The sequence below is a fragment of the Phasianus colchicus genome, chromosome Z (genome assembly GCF_987193195.1).
Source record: "Phasianus colchicus chromosome Z, bPhaCol1.hap1.1, whole genome shotgun sequence".
NCBI classification, from domain to species: domain Eukaryota; kingdom Metazoa; phylum Chordata; class Aves; order Galliformes; family Phasianidae; genus Phasianus; species Phasianus colchicus.
Genome location: NC_143476.1, coordinates 57,241,795 through 57,263,891, shown reverse-complemented (window position 1 = coordinate 57,263,891; position 22,097 = coordinate 57,241,795). Strand labels below are relative to the sequence as shown.

Sequence of the window (22,097 nt, the reverse complement as noted above, 5' to 3'; positions counted from 1 at the left end):
ATTTCTGATGTCTGGTTTGTCTTGACTGAAAAAAGAGTTGTATATCTTTCTGATGATATTTTTTCCCCCAAGAATTAAGTAAAAGCAAAGAAACAACTGAAAATAAAGGAAAGTGGATCAGTTCTACACAAAAAATGATAGGCATTTGAATTTTTGTATTAATCTTCCTGTACCAAACAAGTTGGTTACTTTAATAAAAGGCTTTAATAGTAAAATCATGTGGAGTGAACTGATCTCTCCTTCTGAGGACATTAACATTCATTTTTGTATTAATCTTTGGCATGGGGCAGTTGGTCTGCTATCTGATCACTAAAAATTGTTGCCAGTTGAACTTTTTTTTATAGCTTAGTAACTTCCACTGACCTTTTTTTTTTTTTTTTTTACACACAGTGCCTCAACCAAAAGCGGCTACAAGAACGATTCTTAAACCCAGCCCCGAAGATGAAGCGATATATGGGTAAGGAGGCATATTCCTTGTTCTTTTGCTCTCAGTGCTTTCATGACTTGCACGTATTAGTTCCATGTGTTCAGAATTTCTGTACATTTGGAGTAATACTCCTTTTAAAGTTTAATGCCAAAATCACATGCCTTCTAACTGTATGTACTTGGGAAAAAGATTAGTTTTACAAGTATTTGTATAGAAGATATAGACTTATTTTATGCCTGGAAGACCCTGTGCTTCTGTGCATTCGTAGGAATTTAGACAGAGATATGTTTTTTATTCCCTATTTTGCACTTGTGGGATAGCTTTTGGAATTTTGTGTCCTGCAAGGCCAAGAAAAGACATAGACACACTGGAGTATATCTAGCTCTGGCACATCAACAGAGTCAGTGTATGGCACAGAAGAAGAGACTATAAGAGAATGGAGGTTGTCAAGCCTGAAGAAGAGAGAACAGAAGACAGCGTTGATTCCAGCTACCTAATGACTACATGCAGAGAAAATAGAGCCCCTATAGGGCAAGGTGGTAGGATGAAGAGCAACAGACACAAGCTGGAACATAGAAAAGTCTGGCTTGGTATAGAGAAACTTTTCTGTGTGATTGGTTAATTTCTTGAACGGCTTTCCCATGTATTTTGTGGTATCTCCACCACCAGTGATACTCAGAAGCATAACTGATCAGGACAACTGCTTTGAGCACAGGTCCATTCTAGCCTGCGCAAAGCTATGGAATGTAGATAGTGTATTTTAAACTTCTTCATTATTTTATACTTAAAAAGACAACAATCCTTTTTCCCCTATACTAAGATACTAAGAGAACATTCTCTATTTGGGAACAAGTCTGTTGGAAGCAAAGGCCAATGCTGAAAAATTCTATACAGAAGTTTGTTCAAACTCAAGCCTGTGCAGTCCCTATCTGCTCTGAATGAAAGAAAAAATACTGCTTGCAAAATTTGTGGAGGTGGGGAGTTGGCAGTTTTGTGTTGTTGTTTTCTTTTTTAATCTGGTACTGTTGTTGCGTTAAGAAATAAGATACTAAAGGTTGTAAACAGTATTGATATGAAATCAGCATACCTGTTCCCTTTGACTGTTCCCAAATACAAAAATTAAAGGAAGAGGAGTGCTAAGCTTGTAAAGGAAAGCCTAAAGATTGTGCGTCTTGAATTTTTTTTTTTTTTTTGTCAAATAGATTCTCTTCTCAGATCTTCCCTGGAGTTGGACCCTGTTGTCACTGATGTACAAATTAATCAAGTGATTATTTTGGTGAAGGGGAATTTATAATACAGGCTTAGAGTATTAGTGAGAAAGGCTGACAGATAAATACTGTCCTCTGTGTTGGAAGGTCATTCAGGCATACAGCTTTTCTGACAGGAAAAAAGCTGAACCTAATCCTATAGCCTCTTCCCTTCTGAAATATAAAAGGTATGACAGATAACATAACAGTAAAATATATTTTGAAGTATTTGTGGTAAGAGTAAACAGAAGTTCCACATGATCTAATAAATGTTAAACTGCAAAGAAACTGTCATTTGTTTGACGGTTCTTGGGTGCTTGGAGGAAAAAACTATGAGTGGGATTACTCATTACTCAGGCTGTTTTCATACAAAAAATTTAAAATAAAAAAAAAAAAAGCTGCTTATGTGACAGAAGATCCAGTAGGTGGTAAGTATTCAGGACGTCAGAAACCAAGAATTTGTTTACTCTCTGTCATGTATGGGTATGTCACTTCGTCCCCTTTCTAACTCAGTTTCTACTCTAAAAAATGTAAATTTTCTGCTTTCTTTCTTTGAAGCATTACATGGGTAAGTACAGCCTATCTAGTGACAGAAAGCATATAAAAGTATTACTAACATATTTTTTTAAGTTGCAGTTTTTTGCTCTTGACAGCCTGTTACTGTCATATGCCTAATGTTTGGCTGTCCTTCTTCTGCCTATAAATCTTGTAGTCCTAATACGAAAATGGTGAGATTCAAGAAAGGGGACAGTGTGGGTCTGCGGCTTGCTGGTGGAAATGATGTAGGGATATTTATTGCTGGAATTCAAGAAGGCACCTCAGCTGACCAGGAAGGACTTCAGGAAGGAGATCAGATTCTCAAGGTATGAATTTGTGTTTTGAAATTCAAGCTTTTATAATTTTTTATTTGCTTCTTACTGGAAATATAGAACAAGTCATGTTCTCAGAAAGTCAGATTTTTGCTTGATGTGTAACTGTGTGATGGAGCGACCTTACTATAATCAGCTTATGAAGGAGAACTCAAATTATATATCGAGATGTATAAAATTCTGTGGAAAGAATAGATAGGGAAAAGATTAAGTTTAAAAAATGCCTCAAGATTTTCTGTACACTGTTTCCTCCTAGTCTTGGAGAGGAGAAAAAAAAAAATTGGAGATAGTATATTTTTCTTTTTTTAATTTTTCTTCAACTTATTTAGATGACAAGGTTCTGAATTATTTTTTCTATGGTATTTTGTCCTTTTTCATTCTTTTTTTTTTTTTTTTTTTTTTTTAGTTCAATTTTAGGAGCCTTTTTAAGGCCTTTTGGAGACTATTCAAGTCGTAGAAGAAATTGAAACAATCTAGCAATAAACAACTAGAACCTTATTATTCTGGGAAGGCTACAGCGAATGGCAAGATTAAAATATCCATATTGACTTAATAAATAAATGTAGGGGAAAAAAAAGGAAGATAATACATAAGACAGGACTAGGGACATCCTGCCCCTGTACTCAGCATTGGTGAGGCCTCGCCTCGAGTAATGTGTTCAGTTTTGGGCATTTCAGTACAGAAAGGACATGGAGGTGCTGGAGCAGGTCCAAAGAAGGGCAACAAGGCTTGTGAAGGGCTTGGAGAATATGCACTATGAGGAAAGACTGAAGGAAATGGGGCTGTTTAATACGGGGAAAAGGAGGCTGAGGGGAGACCTTATTGTTTTCTTCCAACATCTGAAAGGTACTTACAGCGAGAGCAGGGTTGGTCTCTTCTCAGGGTTGGTGACAGGTGACAGGATGAGGGCAAATGGCCTCCAGTTGCGCCAGGGTGAGTTTAGGTCCTATATTAGGAAACACTTCTTTACAGAAAGGGTTGTTAAGTACTGGAATAGGCTCCCCAGGGAGGTGGTTGAGTCACCATCCCTGAATGTGTTTAAAAACTGATGTGGTGCTCAGGGATATGATTTAGCAGTGGATTGTTAAGAGTTAGGGTAGTATGGTTAGGTTGTGGTTGGAATTGATGATCTTTAAGGCCTTTCCCAACCTGACCAATTCTTGATTCTATGATTTTATATATATATTTAAGTTAAACAAAAAGCTTTGGGTATTCTTTTTAATTGTTGTTTTTCTCTGGTGTTATTTTTATTTTTTGGTATGTAGGTAAACAGTCAGGATTTCAGAGGCATTGTTCGGGAGGATGCTGTTTTATACCTATTAGAAATTCCCAAAGGTGAAACAGTGACAATTTTGGCTCAAAGCAAATATGAAGGTGGGTGCTTTTAACAAAATGTGTATGAAGCTTTTGGAGGTTTCAGAAGGATGCTGTGATCTATTTTGCAAGTGAAACTACAGATAACTTCTCTCTTGCTTATTCTTGACAGCATTTTAGTTACCTTTTCAGTAGCATACAAGACAGCTGTCTTCCATACCACAGAAATCATAGAGATACCTGTATGATATGTCTATCAGAACATTTAATCACCATTTGCATTATTAGTTAGTAGCATCTTTTCTTAATCCTGATAGCATAGTGCTTGTTCCTTCTGCTTTTCTTTGTGTAGCAGTTGGCCTAAGATCTGGTGTTTACGTTTCTTTTCAGCTGTGCCTTGGCAGTCATAAGGTATTCACAGTCACCCAGCAGAAAGAGTGCAATTAATGAGCAGTGAAGGAGCAAGCCTTTTGCTTTTTGAGGGTGCAAGTTCATGCTTCCCTTTTGCTGTAATGGCTATTTATGTACAAATATAGAACGTTATTGATAATTATAGGTGCAGGGTATTGGTTGTGAAGGCTGTTCTTTTGTGTATTTTTGAGTGGACTGGAAGAATTGAATGGAGTTAAATCCATCCGGCGACTGATCACTGGTGGTGTTCCTCAGTGGTCAATAGTGGAGTTGGCCCTTTTTAATTATCCTTATTGATTATTTGGATGAGGGAATTGATTGCAGCCTCCGTAAGTTTGCAGATGACACCAAGTTTGGATGAAGTGACAGTGTGTCTTAGGAATGCACTACAGCAGAATCTGGACAGGCTGAATTGATAGGTTGAGGCCAAGTGTATGAGCTTTAAGAAGACAATTTCTGGGTTCTGCGCTTTGGCCACATAACCCCATCCATCATGTTCTTGGGGCAGAGTGGCTGGAAAGCTGTGCAAAGAAAAAGGACCTGAGGGTGTTAGCTGACGGCTGGCTGAACATGAGCAAGAAGACTGCCCAGGTGGCCAAAAAGGCCAACGGCATCCTGGCTTGTATCAAAAATAGTGTAGTCAACAAAAGCAGGGAGGTGAGCTTTACCATGTACTCAGCTCTGGTGAAGCCACACCTTGAGTACTGTGTTCAGTTTTGGGCTCCTCACTACAAGAAAGACATCGAGTGTGTCCAGAGAATGTCACTGAAGCTGGTGAGGGGTCTGGAGCACAAGTCTTATGAGGAGCAGCTGAGGGAACTGGGATTGTACTAGAGAAGAGGAGGCTCAAAGATGATTTTATCACTCTCTGCAGCTTACTCCTTGTAAAGAGATTGTGGTGAGATGGTGTCAGCCTCTTCTCCCATGTAAATAGTGGCAGGATGAGGTAATGGCCTCAAGTTGCTCTAGGGAAGGTTCAGAGTGAATATTAGGAAAAAATTATTCTTAGAGTGGTGAGGAATGTTTGAACAGGGAGTAGGGACATGGTATTGTGAGCATGGTGGTGATGGGTTGATGGTTGGACTAGATGGTGTTCTTAGTCTTTTCCAGCCTTCATTATATGTTTCTAATTTTAAACTCTTAACTGAAATGACAGTTTAATCTTTCTTTCAAATGTAAAAATCATAAACTAAATGGAATTCCTTCTTTAGTATACAGAGACATCATGGCCTGTGGCAGAGGAGATTCATTCTTCATCAGAAGCCACTTTGAGTGTGAAAAAGAGTCACCACAGAGCTTAGCCTTTACCAGAGGGGAAATCTTTAGAGTAGTTGATACACTGTATGATGGCAAACTGGGAAACTGGCTGGCTGTGAGAATTGGAAATGAACTTGAAAAGGGCCTCATTCCAAATAGGAGCAGGTAAGCTGACGTTCTGTTCTCCTATTCATTGTTAAAAATATGTGTTTTTCTTTTCTTTGCCATACTTTTCTTCTTTGCTGTTTTTTTTTCCTATCTTCCATAAAAGAATGATGAAATTGTTCTGCCTTTACTTTCACAACAGTTGTTCCTTCAAAACTGTAGATTTTAGAAGATGGTGGGAGAAAGAATAGTTTTATGTACACGCTGAGCTGGGCTTTTGCAGCATAGCCCTAGAGCTCATGATTAAGTAATCACCCAAGCATTGACCATAAACTTCTTCAATTCCTCTTGTACAAAATAGGAAGAAGGTTCTTTTTTTGCTTGAGAATAGTTTTAAAAAACAAGCAAAAAAACAAAATCCAGCAAGATCTCATTACTGCATGTGCAGGGATACTCTGATAATTTATCTCTTCCAGTGCAGAACTCTTTGTTAATTCTTGCGGAAAACAGTTCAAGAATTTATTCCAAGATAATATTTCTTGGTAGCCATAATAGTAATTTTTGCATGAACTGTGGAGTTAAACTACAGCAATGATTTTTTTTGGTATTTTGCTTATATTACACTGTTCTGGTAAAAGTTAAGGTGAGATAAAAGTAATCCAGTCCATAATTTGTGCACTGAATAAGAGAATTAAAATTCATCTGCAAAAGCAGTAAGGATGTTTTTTTTAAACTCTAGCCTTTACGTCCTTGAGGGGGGTAACGATTTTACAATGGGGAGAAAAAAAAAATGTTCTCAGTTGCATTGTACAGAAATTCCTGAAATACAGTCATACATGGTTCCCCTGCCTCTTTCCTGGTTAGTACATTCTGTCCTCTCTGGTAATTAATATGTCCAAACCAGCCTTTATTTTTATACTGTAGTGACGTAACTTAAAAGCTCTAATAAAGAAGAGAATAATGGCTGTAATTATTTAGGCCATCGTGCTCTTTCTTCACCATGCTGTGCAGTTGCATTCTTTTATTTATGCCTGTATGAGTTATCAGTTTAAAACTTGTGGGCTGTTTGGCGAACTGGATCATCATGCTGATGCTAAGTTTGCTCCAACGCACAAAACTTGCATTTGTATCCTTTTCAACTTTCATGTCTGCCTAGCTGTCAAAGTACCAATTGCAAATTCAAAACTCACTTATTCAGCTAAGGGCCTTATGCCCATTTTTGACTAGTTGCATACACATAAGCACTTTGCTTTCTCTGTCAGAGCCGAGCAGATGGCCAGTGTTCAAAATGCCCAAAAAGATGGCCCTAGTGACAGGGCAGACTTCTGGAGAACACGCGGACAGCGATCTGGAGTGAAGAAAAATTTGAGGAAGAGTCGTGAAGATCTGACAGCTATTGTATCAGTGGGCACAAAATTCCCAGCTTATGAACGAGTTCAGTTGCGTGAAGGTAAGTGTGAGACCACTGTAGCCAGTTGTCCATTTATTGCTGGCTCTTTTGGTGTCCATTTGTTCAGCTAAATCAGTGATTTGGAACAACTTAGGCTTAAGTGTTAAATTTGAAGAACAGAAAAAGATCATGTTTTTATCAGAATGCAAATTAACAACTTTAAAAAGAAAGCTTTCTGTGTTTTCTAAACTGCTGTTCTCACTTGCCTCTAAATTACACATGCCAATTTCAGGTTTCAAAATGAAGAAAAAAAGAAACAAGTAGAATTTTTTTTTTGTTTCCTCAACTTCTCTGTGGCTTGCTTAGAAAATACAATTCATGTGACTGAAATGATTCACCATTTCTAGTTCAGCACCACTTAACATTATCTTGAAAGCAAGTAAAACCTAAGTATATTCAGTAGTTTGTATATTCAGTCCAAATTTGTTAGTAAATTTGGAGTTGATATGGTCTGTCCTTGTGAGTTCAAATTAGCTGTTAAAAAAATTAGCTATATTGCTCATTACGTTGGGTAATGTTTCCTGGACATTTGCACACGATAATGTTGTGGGGAAAAAGAAAAAAAAAAAAAGGAAAAAAAACTGTAAAATGTGTTTTGAAGGAACTCACCAATGAAGACTGAGAAATAGAATGGTATTCATCCACTTGCAGGAACTATATTAGCACTTCTTTTGACATTAGCATAACAGAATTTTGCATTTCTTTTGCTTCTTTAGGCTGCCTTGCAGCTGGTTTAGCATTTGTAGCTTTAGTTTCAGAAATCCCACTGGGTGAAGGGTCATGTTATTTTGTAGATGGAAAGACTGCTGAAGATACATCATGAATTTTCAGAATGTAGAATCTTCTCAACCCATCATCATTATGAGGAATAAGAAAGTTAAACTGAAACACTTTTATGCTTTCTCAGCTGATGAAGTTTTCTTCAAGTTGTGTAAATGAGGATATTTTGTACTACTTCACATAAGTATGTAAAAGTGATCTTACTGAGCTTACCTTTTCTCCAATTATATTTTTGCAGCTGGTTTTAAGAGACCTGTTGTGATATTTGGCCCTATTGCAGATGTTGCTATGGAGAAGTTGTCAAATGACTTGCCTCACCTGTACCAGACTGCAAGTAAGTTGTCCTTCCAGCTTCCTTATCATCTTTAGCTGAAAAATTGGTAACTTCATCTCTTACCTTTCCAGCTACTATAGGTGAGATAAAATGTTTTCTTTGCAGAGACAGAACCCAGAGATGCAGGTTCAGAGAAGGCAACTGGGGTAGTACGCTTGAACACTGTGAGGCAAATCATTGAGCAGGTAGAGTATTTTTCTATGAGAATTGCTTACTCTTAAAGGCATATTATTCAGTTTGTTTGCTCTTAAAACCTGGGAGTTCTCCCATCTTCACTGAATCTATTTCTGTGATGATCAGACTTGTTTAATCATAGGGCTGTTTTGAAATGTATTTAAGATCAACTTATGTGATTTTAATAGCTGTTCTCTAAATGAGAATGCGAACCTGATACTAAAAATTAAATTCTGCTATATTACCCATTCTGAATTGAAGCAGAGGGGTGTCTACGTTGTACAGTTTGCTTCCTGAATTTGCCAGTGTAGTTTTTCTGTCATGCGGTGCTTTACACATTGCAATTACCATCAGAAATCTAATATTTTAGTTTCCTTCAAAGTTTCCCTTATGTGAATTGACTAGGAAGGGATTGTGGTAGCTGTGATATCTACTGAGACTGCACTGACTCTTTTTGTAATACTCTTTGGGGATAAAGTAAATAGGTTGTATTCAAAGCACCTAAAAAAGTAGGCTAAATAATACATTCTGCTGCTTATTACCCTGAGCCCAAGAAAGGCAGTGCCAGAGGGGTTAAAATATGACACGGGGCTATTCAGAGCTCAGGCCCCGTTGCAGCACACATCCCATTCATCTTAACACTAGAGGTAATTAAAGGAAAAAAGAGTTTCCACAGCTAATAATAGATAAAATTCCACAGTTAATACCCAGAATTGTTGGGTTAGTGGAAGCTGTGGTATGAACAGGTAGAGAGAAAGGCCAGTTAAATTCAGTAAAATAAATGTATTTAACTTAACATTAGTTAGTTAATTAACATAAGAATGTGGATACAGTCAGGCAAAACTGTTCAGAAAAATGGAGCTGAAGGGAAAATGTTGCCTGCTGTGGCTTCTGAATGTAAAATAACTGTAGAGAAAAAATCCAGCAAGTTAGGCGTCCTAAATTTTCTAGGATAAGATGTTCCAAACTCTGCCCCTTAGTCTATATAGGCATAATGCTGATTGTGCTTTCTTGTTAACAGGATAAACATGCTCTCTTGGATGTGACTCCTAAAGCAGTGGATCTGCTAAATTATACCCAGTGGTTTCCCATTGTAATCTTCTTTAACCCAGACAGTAAGCAGGGTGTGAAAACAATGAGGCAAAGATTGTGTTCCACATCTAACAAGAGCTCAAGGAAGCTTTACGAGCAAGCAAGCAAGCTGAAGAAAACTTGTTCCCACCTCTTTACAGGTAAGGAAGAATATGCGTCAAACCTGTTTATCAGTGGATGTCTGTGTCTTCAAACATCCACTTACTGCTCTGCCTATTAACTCAATATGCAGGCTGGAACTAGGACTGTGAAAGTATGGTCATGAGCAATCTCTTCTTTGACTTCTTCTCAAAATTCCTTGTTTTGCCAAATTACGATTCAAAAAGGTCTGAGAATCAGCATGCTGTCTTTCCGAGGCAATATGCATATGAGTTAATAATCTTAGGATATGGACAAATAAAATAAAAATACTACATATTTGTGATTTAAATGAAATGTCTATTTAACATTCTCACGTAAATGTGTATAAATACATTCTCTTTAATTTTGTATAGCCACCATCAATTTGAATTCAGCTAATGATAGCTGGTATGGTAGTCTGAAGGATACAATTCAGCAACAGCAAGGTGAAGCAGTTTGGGTGTCAGAAGGAAAGGTAAGCAATCAGTCCATGCTAATCTATACAGATGTCTCGAGATAACCTCTTGCCAGGGAAAATGTTCAAATTTTTGTTAGCTCATGCTGGACATACTAGACAAGTGTCAGTTGATGTCTGTCTTGCTAACTAAAAATTACCTGTTTTTCTGTTATACTTTGGAACTTTGATCACTAATGCTGTGGGTAGAGAAGAGTGATGAGGAGGAATAAACTTCACAGGATTTTCCCTTATGATTCTTCATTAGAATTTCTTTTGTTTTCTGCAGAGTCAAATTCTTAAGCAGTTGTTAGCATGATGTCATGACCTATCTAAGCTCTAATTCTTATTTCTTTAGTCTTTATTCCTTAATTCTTAATAACTTTTCTGCAGGTAGATGGCATGGAAGATGATGCAGATGATCGCATGTCTTACCTTACTGCCATGGGTGCAGACTATTTGAGTTGTGACAGTCGGTTGATCAGTGACTTAGAAGATACAGATGGAGAAGGAGGTGCATACACTGATAATGAACTTGATGAACCTTTGGATGAACCAAGAATTTCATCTGTTGGCCGGTCCTCTGAACCTGTACATCATGAGGAGGTGAGATGCCTGGATTTTCAATAAGACTCTGCTTTGGACTTTATGAAAGCCTTGTTTATGTGGTCTAGAAATAAAAAAATATTCTCTTGTACTGTCTTTAAGGTGCAGCATTAAGTTACTTATGACAGTGTTTTGGAAATATCTTCTGTATGGCAAAAGTAATAATATCTCTGCTGCTCTGCTTAATTCCATAGGTTACTGCTGATGTCTCATCACCTTGAACTTGACAGTTATATCTGCAGTGATTAAGATTGCTGACAGTCTTCTAACTTTTGGTTATTCTTCCCAAAATAGTAAACATGAGAGAGACCAAAAATGGTTGAATTACTGGATACTGCATGGTTGTTTTTTATCTCTTATGTTCTATCACAGAATATAAAGAAATTTAGCTTGGAACAAAGAACTCCATTGAGGAAAGCTGGTAGCAGGGAGATTCTTAGAGAACCTAGTCCACCTCCAGCATTCAAGCCTGAACCACCTAAGGTAAACTTGTAGAAACAGAATACAAAGTTCCTCTTTCAGGAGAACTTTTCAGGGTGGCACATTAAGAAAAGCCACAGGAATGATCAAAGACAAGAAAACAAGGAAAGTGCGGAGAGAAAATGAATTAGAGGGTTGCAAAAGCCACCAGAAAGAAAAGGGGTTATAGCTGTCTTCAAATTTGTGAAATCTCTGTATGGAGAAAGAAATGATACTGCTTTTTGTGTCTGCTAATTAATTAAAAGTTACTTTTTGAAAGCTGCAAGAACAAATCTAAGCTAATCATCAATAAACGTTTATCTGATGAGCCACTGTTGTGAAATGCAAAAGCAGAATCTACCACCTCTGTCATCAGTTTCCATTACTAGAAACTGTTGTTAACTAGCTAGTCAAAACTTGCTCAGGAATGAAACAGGAAAAAACAAGATGATGCTTGGAAACGAAATTCTACTATTGCAATTTCTGATTTTCACTGACCTTAGAGTCTTTTCTGCAAGAGACTGAGGTGCCCTCACAGTCTTCATTCCATGTTCAAGTATATTACAAGTACACTTTAGCAATGGAGGTAGGACCGAGTGGAATGCAAACAATGAAAATAATGGTGGAAGAGAAAATAGGCATGTTGCTGTGCACTTCTAATGATATTTTGTATTAGGTAGAGAGGACAAATCATCTGGTTGCTCAGTATTCTCTGTGCTCTTTCTTGGAATGTCTTGTTATGGTAATCTTCAAAGATTTGTACCAGTAAATCTAAATGTACTGCTTTTCTGTAGGTTGTTGTGTAGCATATGGATGTATGGCTACCCAAATGATCCAAATGTTCAAGTACCGTTCAAGATTTTCTTTGAATGAAGGGTGACATTATATACATTGGGTGACATTAAATACAAAGGCAAAATGATTAATTTCAGATAAAAGTCTTTATTTCAGATAATAATATGAAATTATTATTGTAAACGTATTATTAATACTTCTAGGGGAAGTTACAAAACAAAGAGGATCTATATGACTTCCCTAAGAACTATGATTCCAAACCAAGTAACATCCATATGAGCAGTGAGACTTCAACTGTATCAGCCAAAGCAGCACCACCACCTGTTTCTGTGAAACCTACTTTTGGGCGTCCCATCCTGAGAAATACTCAGCCAGCAGTCCCATGTGCAGAAGAAGAAGAGGAGGGAAAGTTGGAAGAGGAAGGAAGCGAACAAGAAAATACTCCAAAATCTGTACTGAGGAAAGTAAAAATATTTGAGGAGATGGATCATAAGGCGAGGATGCAAAGAATGCAAGAGCTACAGGAGGCCCAGAATGCCAGGGTATGAAGAAATGCATTCTCCCCTTGTTGTGCTTTCCCCATACAGAACAGCCTGCATCCCGAAAGTGAAAACCATGCACTTACATTGTGCTGATTCTGGAGAGGGAAAGTGTGGTAAATTACACAAAGGGGAATACCATTGTGTGGATTTGCATATAAAAAGAGAGTATAATTTTTGGCTTCTTATTTTAGTTGTAGCAAGCTGTATCTTAAAAATCCTTCTGTTCTTGCAATCCCTCATTTCTGCATGTACTTTTAATCAGTACTCTAGCAAAAGATCTTGCAACTGCAGGAATATAAATAAGATCATTAATCAGTTTGTGCTTTAATTGTTTCAGATGTAGCTGTGACATGCTATGTCTATTATCTAGGGTTCCCTTATGGATAGACTTAAAATGAACAGTTACTTTCTCCAATTTTATTTTAAAGATTGAAATAGCCCAGAAGCACCCAGATATTTATGCTGTCCCCATCAAAACACAGAAGTCAGACCAGAACTGGACTCAGCCCATGAGGTAAGGCATATCCAATTTAAAATTGGATTCCTGTCTTGAATGTGCAGCTCAGTGTCAAGAGGATAGTTTGTATCCATAAAAACAATCCTACCTACGTAATTGCTTTCTTCTAGTGCCTTGAAAATTACTGTAATGATGAGGCAAAGCCTCAGTTAACCTCTCTTGTTTTTCATGATTTTCTTTTTTCTTTTAGTACACTCAATATTTTAGTTAGCTAGGGAGAAACAACTGTGCATGTTTACTGAGAGACTTGCACAGTCAGTTTTTAGTTCCAGTTACTATTAACAGCTGTTTTAATTACTCAGGTGCCTTGTCAGTTGCAGATGTGTTGCCTAGGTAGGGAAACCAAGAATGAAACTTTGCTGAGGTTACCCATCAAGGCATAGCTGAGAAGAGAACATTTTTTCAATTTAACTAGTCTCATGAAATTGTTAGACTCTTTCATTTAAGTTCAGTGATTTTTCAATTGTAAGACCACTGTGTCAGCTTAAACCTACACAATACCAAGACACAAACACTGTTGTTTTGTGCTCTACAGAACTCTTCGAGATTTTCTTGTTTCTTAGTTGTAGCCAGTAGAAATGGGACTTCTTTCTAAAGAGTCAAATCCTTTGATGTCACAGTATATAATTTAAAATGCAGAAACGTACTAAAATGCAGAAAACAGAATTTTAATTTCAGTTTTTCTTGGTAGGTTAAAAACTTTTATGTGGGGTTTAGATGCTTTTTGGAAAGCAGCCAAAAAAAATCATTTTGAACTGCGTGTGCCAAGTATTTGCCTACTTCCAGCAATCAGTGCTTTTAGCATTTTGGAGGAATGGTAATGGCTGCCCTGGAAAGGGGCAGTGACACCTTATTTATGTACAGTGTGGGGCTGCAAAAATCATGGGTTTTGACACCAGTGAGATGCCTTTGGCAGACTGCATTTACATACGCATGCTTGGTTTCACATTAAATGGGCAGCACCAAAGTGTATAAAAAGGAAATACACCGATTATTTGTGCCTGCTTTTTTAGAGATGGGAGCCATTGTAAGAGCCTTGAATGAAGGCCATGAGTTTAAGAAATATCACATCTCAGGCCTTGAGACAGCAGGCCAGAGATGCAAGGAAAGGAAGCAGGCATACAGAGAATGGTGCAGAAATGGATGGTGCAGAACAGTTTGAGGAAGACTTGAGGCGCTCAGTTGCGGTACCAGCAGTAGCGTGGAAACCTCTGTGCTCGGGGCGTGAAGAGCAGCCAAGCTCTTGGTCATGTGGGGTGAGGTGCAGAGTAGTTAATACTTTAAAACTTGGCATTCTTCCGGGCGTGATGAGTGGAGCAAATCTGAACACGAAGCTCCAGCTTGCTGGAAATAAGATGCCGCTCTCTTGATAGTCCTACCGCGGCCATACAAATGCTGATAGTGGTAAAACGGGCTAGAAGCGGCTTCACTCTATGTGGGCTCTATGTGGGTCTCTGTGCTGTGCGTGACCATGAAGTCAATGAGTCATTTTTAGGTTCTCAGAATGGAAGTAAACATTATCTTTCTTTTCCCCTGTCTGACTGCTAGCTGCCGCCCTCCAGAACCCCAGAAACCTCCTACCAGACCTTACCTGGAGGATCGTGGCAGCTGTGGCAGTGATGGAGAGGAGGAGGAAGAGTACCGCCGGCAGCTCTCAGACCACTCTAAGAAAGGTTACTATGGACAGCCATCCAGATACAGAGACACAGAACTCTAGGCTTGCTGGTCCGTGCAAGCAGAATGCAGAAGGAGGTTCTCTTCCTTCCCGGCCAAAGTGGAGCACAGTTAGTCTTGCAAAGCTGTATTTTTTGTTGGGGATAATTAGTAGGTGTGCTGCACAACGTAGACATATCCATAGGCTGAAACTGGAAGACTTTGTTTTTTGGGGATATGCCATTTTGTTAGCGTCTAAGAAAAGAAATCACTATCGCCTGAACGCTGTTGCCTGTTTTGAGAGGACCAAATCCTGTTTTAAAGTTTGCATTATTTGTTGCTATTTTCATACTTTAACATGAAAACCTTTTTTTCCCTTTTATTAACGCTGCCAATTTGGGCTGTTCTATGAAAATATGATCTAGGGATAAACTCCTCGATGCAACAGAACTAAACTTACAAGTATGTAAAAACAGTAAGTGCCTTTAACAAGAAGCATTTCTAATTGTTTGTTTGGACATCTGATACGTATGTAAAGCCATAACACACTAATGGGGGGATGGACTCTTTTGCCTAACTTTTTTATCAGATTCATGGCAAGAATTTACCTTGTATGTTGTTTTTCAGAGTTCATATAAGCACGATATTTCAAAAGTACTGACTGTACATAACTGACTGTGCAGCTGGTCAGGTTGGCTGGAAAAGACCAGGTTGTGCTAAAACAGAAAAAAATGGTGTAGAAATTCAGTCATGTATCGAAATTTCCACAGCCACAAATAATAAACAATAGATTCTAGACAAATGTTGCATTTCTTTTTTTTTTTTAATTCTAAGCAGTGTTTGGCTGCCAGAGACTGACTTCCATGAACATACTTACAGCAGTACATTGTTCTAGGCCTCATCTCCTGCTCTTCAGTAAACTGGGAAGCATCACTGTTGCTGTTATCTTAGCAGTGTTTTGAAGCCTCGGATTTTTTTGTATTTTTTCTCCTTTAAAAGAAAACCAACACAGAACTACAGACTGCCTGTAGGACACTTACACTTAGTGTATTGCCTTCTGCCTTTTCTTGCTAAAGGCAAGAAATAGTTTAAAAGAAAACATGGGCTGCTCACCTTTGTTTACTTTCATTAAGCCACTTTACTCAGCTAGAGGGAATTTGTTGTCATCAAAACATTTTTGGTGCCAGCTGTATGTGTTTAGGAGTGGGTTCATCCAAACTTCCATGCCGTAACTCTGTCTTTGCAGTAGTCACATACTGTATACATTAGATTTTAGCTTATAGGCTGGTTGTATATAAGGGAGCTGAAGCAAGAGTGATGGCCATCAGTTTGTCAGAGTGGTTTTTGCTCCACGTACGACCCTCGCCTCCTTCTGTTCATGTGTGGTTATAACTTGGTGAATCATGAAGATGCAGAGCTGCTGGAGTGGGCAGGGAGGCTGGGAAGGTGACTGGAGGGTGGGAGCACCTGTCGTATGAAGAGAGGCTGAGGGAGCAGGGCTTGTTCAGCCTGCAGAAGGAGTGGCCATGGGGAGACCTCGTTGTGGCCTTCCAGTACTTAAGGGGAGCATCTGTGCAGGAGGGAGACCAACTTTTTATGTGGTGTGATGGTGATAGGACAAAGGAGAATGGTTTTAAACTAAAAGAGGGGAAATTTAGGTTAGATGGATGTGAAGAGGAAGTTCTTTATGTTGAGGGTGGTGAGGCACTGGCACAGATGCCCTGAGATCCTATGGCTGCCCCATCCCTGGAGGCGTTCAAGGCCAGGTTGGATGGGGTACTGGGCAGCCTGAGCTGCCCAGACACTACCTCTAACTTAAGGAGAAAAAAAAAAGAAGAAAAAAGAAAAAAAATTAATAATTTTTAGAAGCCAATTACCTTTCTTCTATTCTGCTGACATGTGAAGAGTAACACCAAGCAACAAAGATACATGGTTAAAATAAACTATGTTATGTAACTTCTTTTCTTTTTTTCCTGAAAGAAATAGATACTGGCTGTTCTAAAGCTGCCATAAAATCGATCAACAATTCCTTCTTTCGAAAGGAAAATGGATAATATTATTAGAAATTAGAATGAGTTTGAAAGCAAAGAAATCAGTGTATATACACTTTCAATTAGTAAACTTAGATTTTCATGTCAGTTGAAATTATGACATTAAAAATGTGTTAAAGAACTACCAACAGAAATAAGATTCTATTTGTTGCACTTAAAATATAGTAAAGTAAAATCAGAAGTACAGAGGAAAGAAAAGGATCTACATAAAGGTCAGTGAGTGCATATGTTGAACAGGATCAGTAGCTTGATTCACATTCACTACTGTTATGGTATTTTACTTTTTCACTGCAGACTGCACATTTGATGCAGTATTGTAAAATGTTAAAAAATGCAGTTTCAGCTCTGAGCAGGTAGTAGCAACAGAGGACAATGAGGTCATTCAAAAACCCATAGTTCTGTTTGAATAATGGAGCAACTAAAATTTAAGTGCTTATAATTTTCCTTCACTTATCTAACTTTACAAATTTAGAGATAGTGACATCTCCAAGGTGAAATAAAATATGTTTTTGCCCATAGTGAGATAGCAGCTTTTTATGAATTTATAGCAAATACTACTGAGTAGTAGAAGACAGAAATACATGAACACTGCCAAAGGGTACTGAGAAATTAAGTATGTTTTCCCATGAGGAATTTGGCACTAGGTCAGCACCATTGCATTAGGAAAAAATCATGCTGAGGGTCTTGTCTACAAGACCTTCTCTTGAAAGACTAGATCCTCTGGTACTTCACTACAACAAAAGCTAAGATAAGATTCAAAAACTCTTTTGACAATAGCAATTTCCTTTGAAATCTCCCAACAAAACACCAGTTCTGCATGGGTTGGGTGATTCATCTAGATGGCCACCAGAGGTTTTCGTCCTGTAGGCACCTTTGGGTGATAGCAGAAAAGAGAGAGTAACAGGAAGAACAGAAATAGCATAGTCAGATTTCCACATTGTTTATGTTTTTGCATTATAAGATGCCTAAAGCAATCTGATTTGTTTGTTTGCTTCTTCAATGCTTTCTTTTTTTCTTCAGGCAAGGCTTCTCTGGCATCTCTTATGGAACATCAATTTCCAACCAAAATTGCTGTTTCTCTAAAAATGCTCTTCAGCTCTAAGGAGTATTATGCAAAGTATGCATTAATCCTGTTTTACAGATCACTAACAATCATATGTTCTCAACCCCACTGTCGATTTTATATTGTGAATACAGTCCCAGTTTGTTAGAAACAGAATGGAAAACCCCTCTGATTAGTAATCTATCAAACATAACACTTACTTATTATTCCTCAAAGAACTTTGCAAACCAGATAGCAGTATCATGTTTTTACATGTGAGAACTATTCATTTTTCCAACTTTATTTAATAAGATCAGTAGTAGGATCAGAACTTGAACCCAAGTCTCTCAAGTCTTACACTGGTCCCTTCCATGGAAATAACTGCCAAGAATATACAGCATGTGTTCAAATGACCGATATGAAATGCATGCACTGTTATTTAAAAACATAAGAATTTGTCTCAGCTTACTATTACTGCTCAAGAAATCAGGAAATTTTGGTTCTTTTCATTTCAGAACATACATGCTCAATAAAGAGTCACTGGTAAGAGTGGTGCTGGCATTTGAAAAAATTTAAATACCACGTAAACAAGAAGAAAAATGAAAATTCTATTAAAAATGTAAAGGAATCTAGCTCTGTATGTCCTGAAAACAAGCAATATGGAGCTCCTACCAGTTGGAAGAAAATCCACTTTGACAGAAAGTAAAAGCTAATTGTTGCAATGTTCGTGGAATGCTTATGTCCTAAAATCAGAGCTACAGATACTAAGTACATACCTCAAAAATTTTGTGGCATAAACAAAACATTCAATCCTTTATACATGTTATAAGATTTTTTGACTTTGCTTCTTGCATAAAAAGTAATTTCACCCATTCACAAACCTGAAATGTGTACTGATGCTTTCTAGTCTTAATTCATAAGTTTTAAAGAACAGATGAGTTCCTCTACCAACAAAAACCACCCACTCGTGTTTTTGTCCTGGTGGACATCAAGCTGAACACGAGTGAGCAATCTGCCCTTGCTGCTAAAAAGTCTAACAGAGAGGCTGTGGAATCTTCCTCTCCAGAGATCTTCAAAAGCCCGGTCTTCAAAAACATGGCCCTGGACAATCTGCTCTGAGCGTCCATGCTGGAACAGCAGGCTTGGATGAGGAAACCTCCAGAGGTCCCTTCCAACTTCAATCATTCTGTGAACACATGAATGTGAGAACACCATACTGCGGTAGAGTCAAGCCTAAGATAGATGAGATATTTGAAAGACTGAAGCTATGAAAAGACACAATAAAGATATGACTATAGATTTTATTTCTCTGGAAATGAAATGTCTTCTAAAAACCCACTGTTAGCCAAAATGGCATTGGTGGCATAAGAAAATACAATCCGGGCAGTAACAGAGCATGAGAAATGAGGGCTGCTCACAGCTAAACAGCTACATGATGGCTTGTAAGACTCTTCAGATACTGTGTTTAGTGTCATCTATCACCTCCATACAGCAAGCTACTTTTGCATTTCACGGTGATTTGGAATTCATCATGTCTTGTAGTTTTCATTGCATTTTTTTAAATGTTCTTATCAACAAGGAATAATGGAAAATATCCCCAGAAAGCACTGGTCAACTATGTTTAGGAAAATTGTATGTCTGTATTATTACATGACTCACTGATTTCTAGTTCAACATCAAGAATGGAAGCAGCATCCTAAACCACAATTGCAAATTTCTACCTATCAATAGTTCTTTCAGTCAATCATCAAACTATTTAAATTATTTTGTAGCATTTGAAGTAATAGTTTTACCCTTAGAAAAACCTTAGTGGTTTGAGATTGCTAAAAAATTTCCCTATGTACATTAATTTTTGATTAGGCATTTATGACATGGACATCTTTCCATATACCAGCAACACGGTCCAATGCCCATCCTGTAATATACTTCCTAGGCTGTTCAAAAAAAGCAGCATGTCCTGTCTCAGCTGATTCAAGGATATGCCTGCATGTTTATACTCTTAACAAAATCCAGAGCTAAATTACACAACACCTGCCTTTTCATCTCAAAAACTTTCTTTCCCTCTTTGAATTTCCCATCTTTTAACATGCCATGTACTTCTCTGGGAAGAAAAGGCTGACATTCCCATTTAATTCTAAATTTCCATCCGTTCATCTTGTTGGGTGGAAGGGAAATCCCTTTACTACAGTTTTCGCAAAGTGAAAGTGAAAAGATGAAACTAATACCTCCTCTTCAAAATGAACAGCCAGCTTCATGAAGCAGAGAGCAAAAAGTAAGGAATCCAGCAGAACAAAGATTTTGGGCACATATTTATCTTCTAAGCATACTGAAGTCAGTGCAGCTAGAGCACATTCTGGACCATGTGTCCATATTATTTTGCTAGCCAAAACTGGAAATGAAATTTGATCAGGTATTTGCCAGTCACAGGAGGAAATTGAAGCCAGGTGTCTCTCGTGGCAGAGAATTACTGCTTTTTGGGTCATTGCTTCACTGCAGGTAGTTAAGTATGTCAGCATAAATCACAGTTTTCTGCAGATGAGGAGTATATTTTTCTTAAATCACCAGTACCATGCACGATCTCTCAGCTCTCTTCTATTTACACAAAGTTATCCTTTTCTGGAGTGGTGGTAGCCACTCTATCCTGCAAGTAGCTTGTACTGCCTTTCTGCTTCTGTTACTGTTTAGCAAAAAAGACATCCTAGCACAAAGAATACTTTTTTGAGAACATTCTTGATCATGCTTGCCACCTAATAATTTAATAAGAGGAGTAAGAAGAGAGATGGTTGTATCAACATTCACTTTCCTTACACATGAGTATTCCAGCAGCATCCAAGACCTATTTTGAAACTCTATGTAAGGAAACAATACAAAATGCTAACTCTTACTCAGGTTAAACTCATTAGGGCTGCTGATTACTTCATTCAGGCAGTAGTCAGATTCACAGGTAATGCATAGACCACCATGGCCTCAGACAAAGTTTTCAGAACTGGATAAACATTTTTCAGAGTTTCTTGACTACATTGTAGAAATCAGGTTATCAAATCAGAGCACAGATACTTCAGATAAAAGGGGAGAAAAGGCAGAATCATTAATGAAATAGCCTGGCACCACATTCCACTGTAAAGCAGAAGTAATTCTCAGCTTTTCTAGTAATCATGCTAGTAAGATGTAACCTTTCCAAGCATTATCTCAAACTGCCTTGTATATTGTTTTGTTTTAGGTGGTTGGTTGTTTAGTTTCCTTACTGGAAAATGGACTGTCAGTCAGTCCTACATAACAATTTTTGATCGTCTACATCTCTTCCTCCTGTCTAGCTCAAATGCAGTCACAAAAGCTGTAGTTGTATATACAGACTTTTTTTGGAAAAGCAGGATATAAGACTGGGGAATAATCAGGGAAAGGTGTTTGAGAGCTGCACTTTATATTCTAAACAACTAGAGGAATTTTTCAGCTCCTCAGAAAATTTGTGAAATCCAGAGGAAAACAAACATCTCTAGAGGATGCTAAAAAGAGGAATACTTGTGAGTAGCAGACAGCCTGCCCTGAATAGCCAGCGGCAGCAAGATGGCTATTGGGGCAGAAGGGGCTGCCCCAGATGCTAACATGCTGCACACCATGGGTGCCAGTGGCCAGCTGTACTACAGCAGCTGCTCCTTGTGTTGCCATCATATGATAGACCAAACCCACAACCTGAAGTCCAAACACTGGAAACGCAGGAAACACCTGTCCCAGCCCCGGCCTGTCACACCAGAGCTGGACCACGCCTAGCTGCAGGACTGGTGGCTATCAGAACAGCCCTCTGCTGGCTGAGTCTGGAAGTGTCGATCAGCAACAGGCTTTCCGTTACTTCTTAATAGATGCTGAAGCTATGATCCATAAGAACACATGTGAAGGGAGAGCTCCTCTTGCAGGAAGCAAAGATTCAGTAATAGGAGTGAATGGCAAAGCAGTGACATACCTTTTGGTTAAAGCTAAGTGAATTCTGGCAATGGCAGCACTGCGAAACTTGAAAATAGTTAGCATCCTATGCAAACCTTCTGAACACAAATATAAAAACTTAGAATTGCTTTGTCAAATTATGTGTACCGACACTTTCTTTTCATTATTATTTTCAACATCTTTATTATCAGGAAAAAATCTCCTTTAGAAATAACTTTCACAACTGCAGGACAAAGATGAGCTTTATACATCCATCATCAAGCAACCATGGATGGAATCAGTGAGTCCACTAGCCACCTAAATTAAAAATAATAATTAAACAAACAAACAAACAAACAACAACAACAACAAAAAACAGTGGGGTTAGGAATGCCTTGAATGCTTTCTGATCTCTTAGACGCTCCATGGCCAACCCATTGTCCGCACAGTTACAGATTCCAGCCTGTGGGACAGGGAGAT

At 38.2% G+C, this 22,097-nt stretch overlaps 1 protein-coding gene across 10 annotated transcripts in view; it reads left to right on the top strand.

Moving 5' to 3' along the window:
- The window catches only part of TJP2 (tight junction protein 2), a 64,992-nt gene extending 49,568 nt beyond the window's left edge, over nucleotides 1-15,424 (top strand). For all 10 annotated transcript variants that reach the window (XM_031608783.2, XM_090130641.1, XM_031608784.2 and 7 more), the window contains 14 exons: nucleotides 391-457; nucleotides 2,387-2,537; nucleotides 3,809-3,917; nucleotides 5,480-5,690; nucleotides 6,893-7,080; nucleotides 8,099-8,194; nucleotides 8,300-8,379; nucleotides 9,390-9,600; nucleotides 9,955-10,055; nucleotides 10,428-10,640; nucleotides 11,013-11,123; nucleotides 12,098-12,436; nucleotides 12,865-12,950; nucleotides 14,502-15,424. In XM_031608783.2, coding sequence (XP_031464643.2) covers nucleotides 391-457; nucleotides 2,387-2,537; nucleotides 3,809-3,917; nucleotides 5,480-5,690; nucleotides 6,893-7,080; nucleotides 8,099-8,194; nucleotides 8,300-8,379; nucleotides 9,390-9,600; nucleotides 9,955-10,055; nucleotides 10,428-10,640; nucleotides 11,013-11,123; nucleotides 12,098-12,436; nucleotides 12,865-12,950; nucleotides 14,502-14,670 — 2,132 coding nt within the window. In that variant the 3' untranslated portion in view covers nucleotides 14,671-15,424. The remainder of the gene's footprint in view (nucleotides 1-390; nucleotides 458-2,386; nucleotides 2,538-3,808; nucleotides 3,918-5,479; nucleotides 5,691-6,892; nucleotides 7,081-8,098; nucleotides 8,195-8,299; nucleotides 8,380-9,389; nucleotides 9,601-9,954; nucleotides 10,056-10,427; nucleotides 10,641-11,012; nucleotides 11,124-12,097; nucleotides 12,437-12,864; nucleotides 12,951-14,501) is intronic.
- Nucleotides 15,425-22,097: the final 6,673 nt, after the last annotated feature.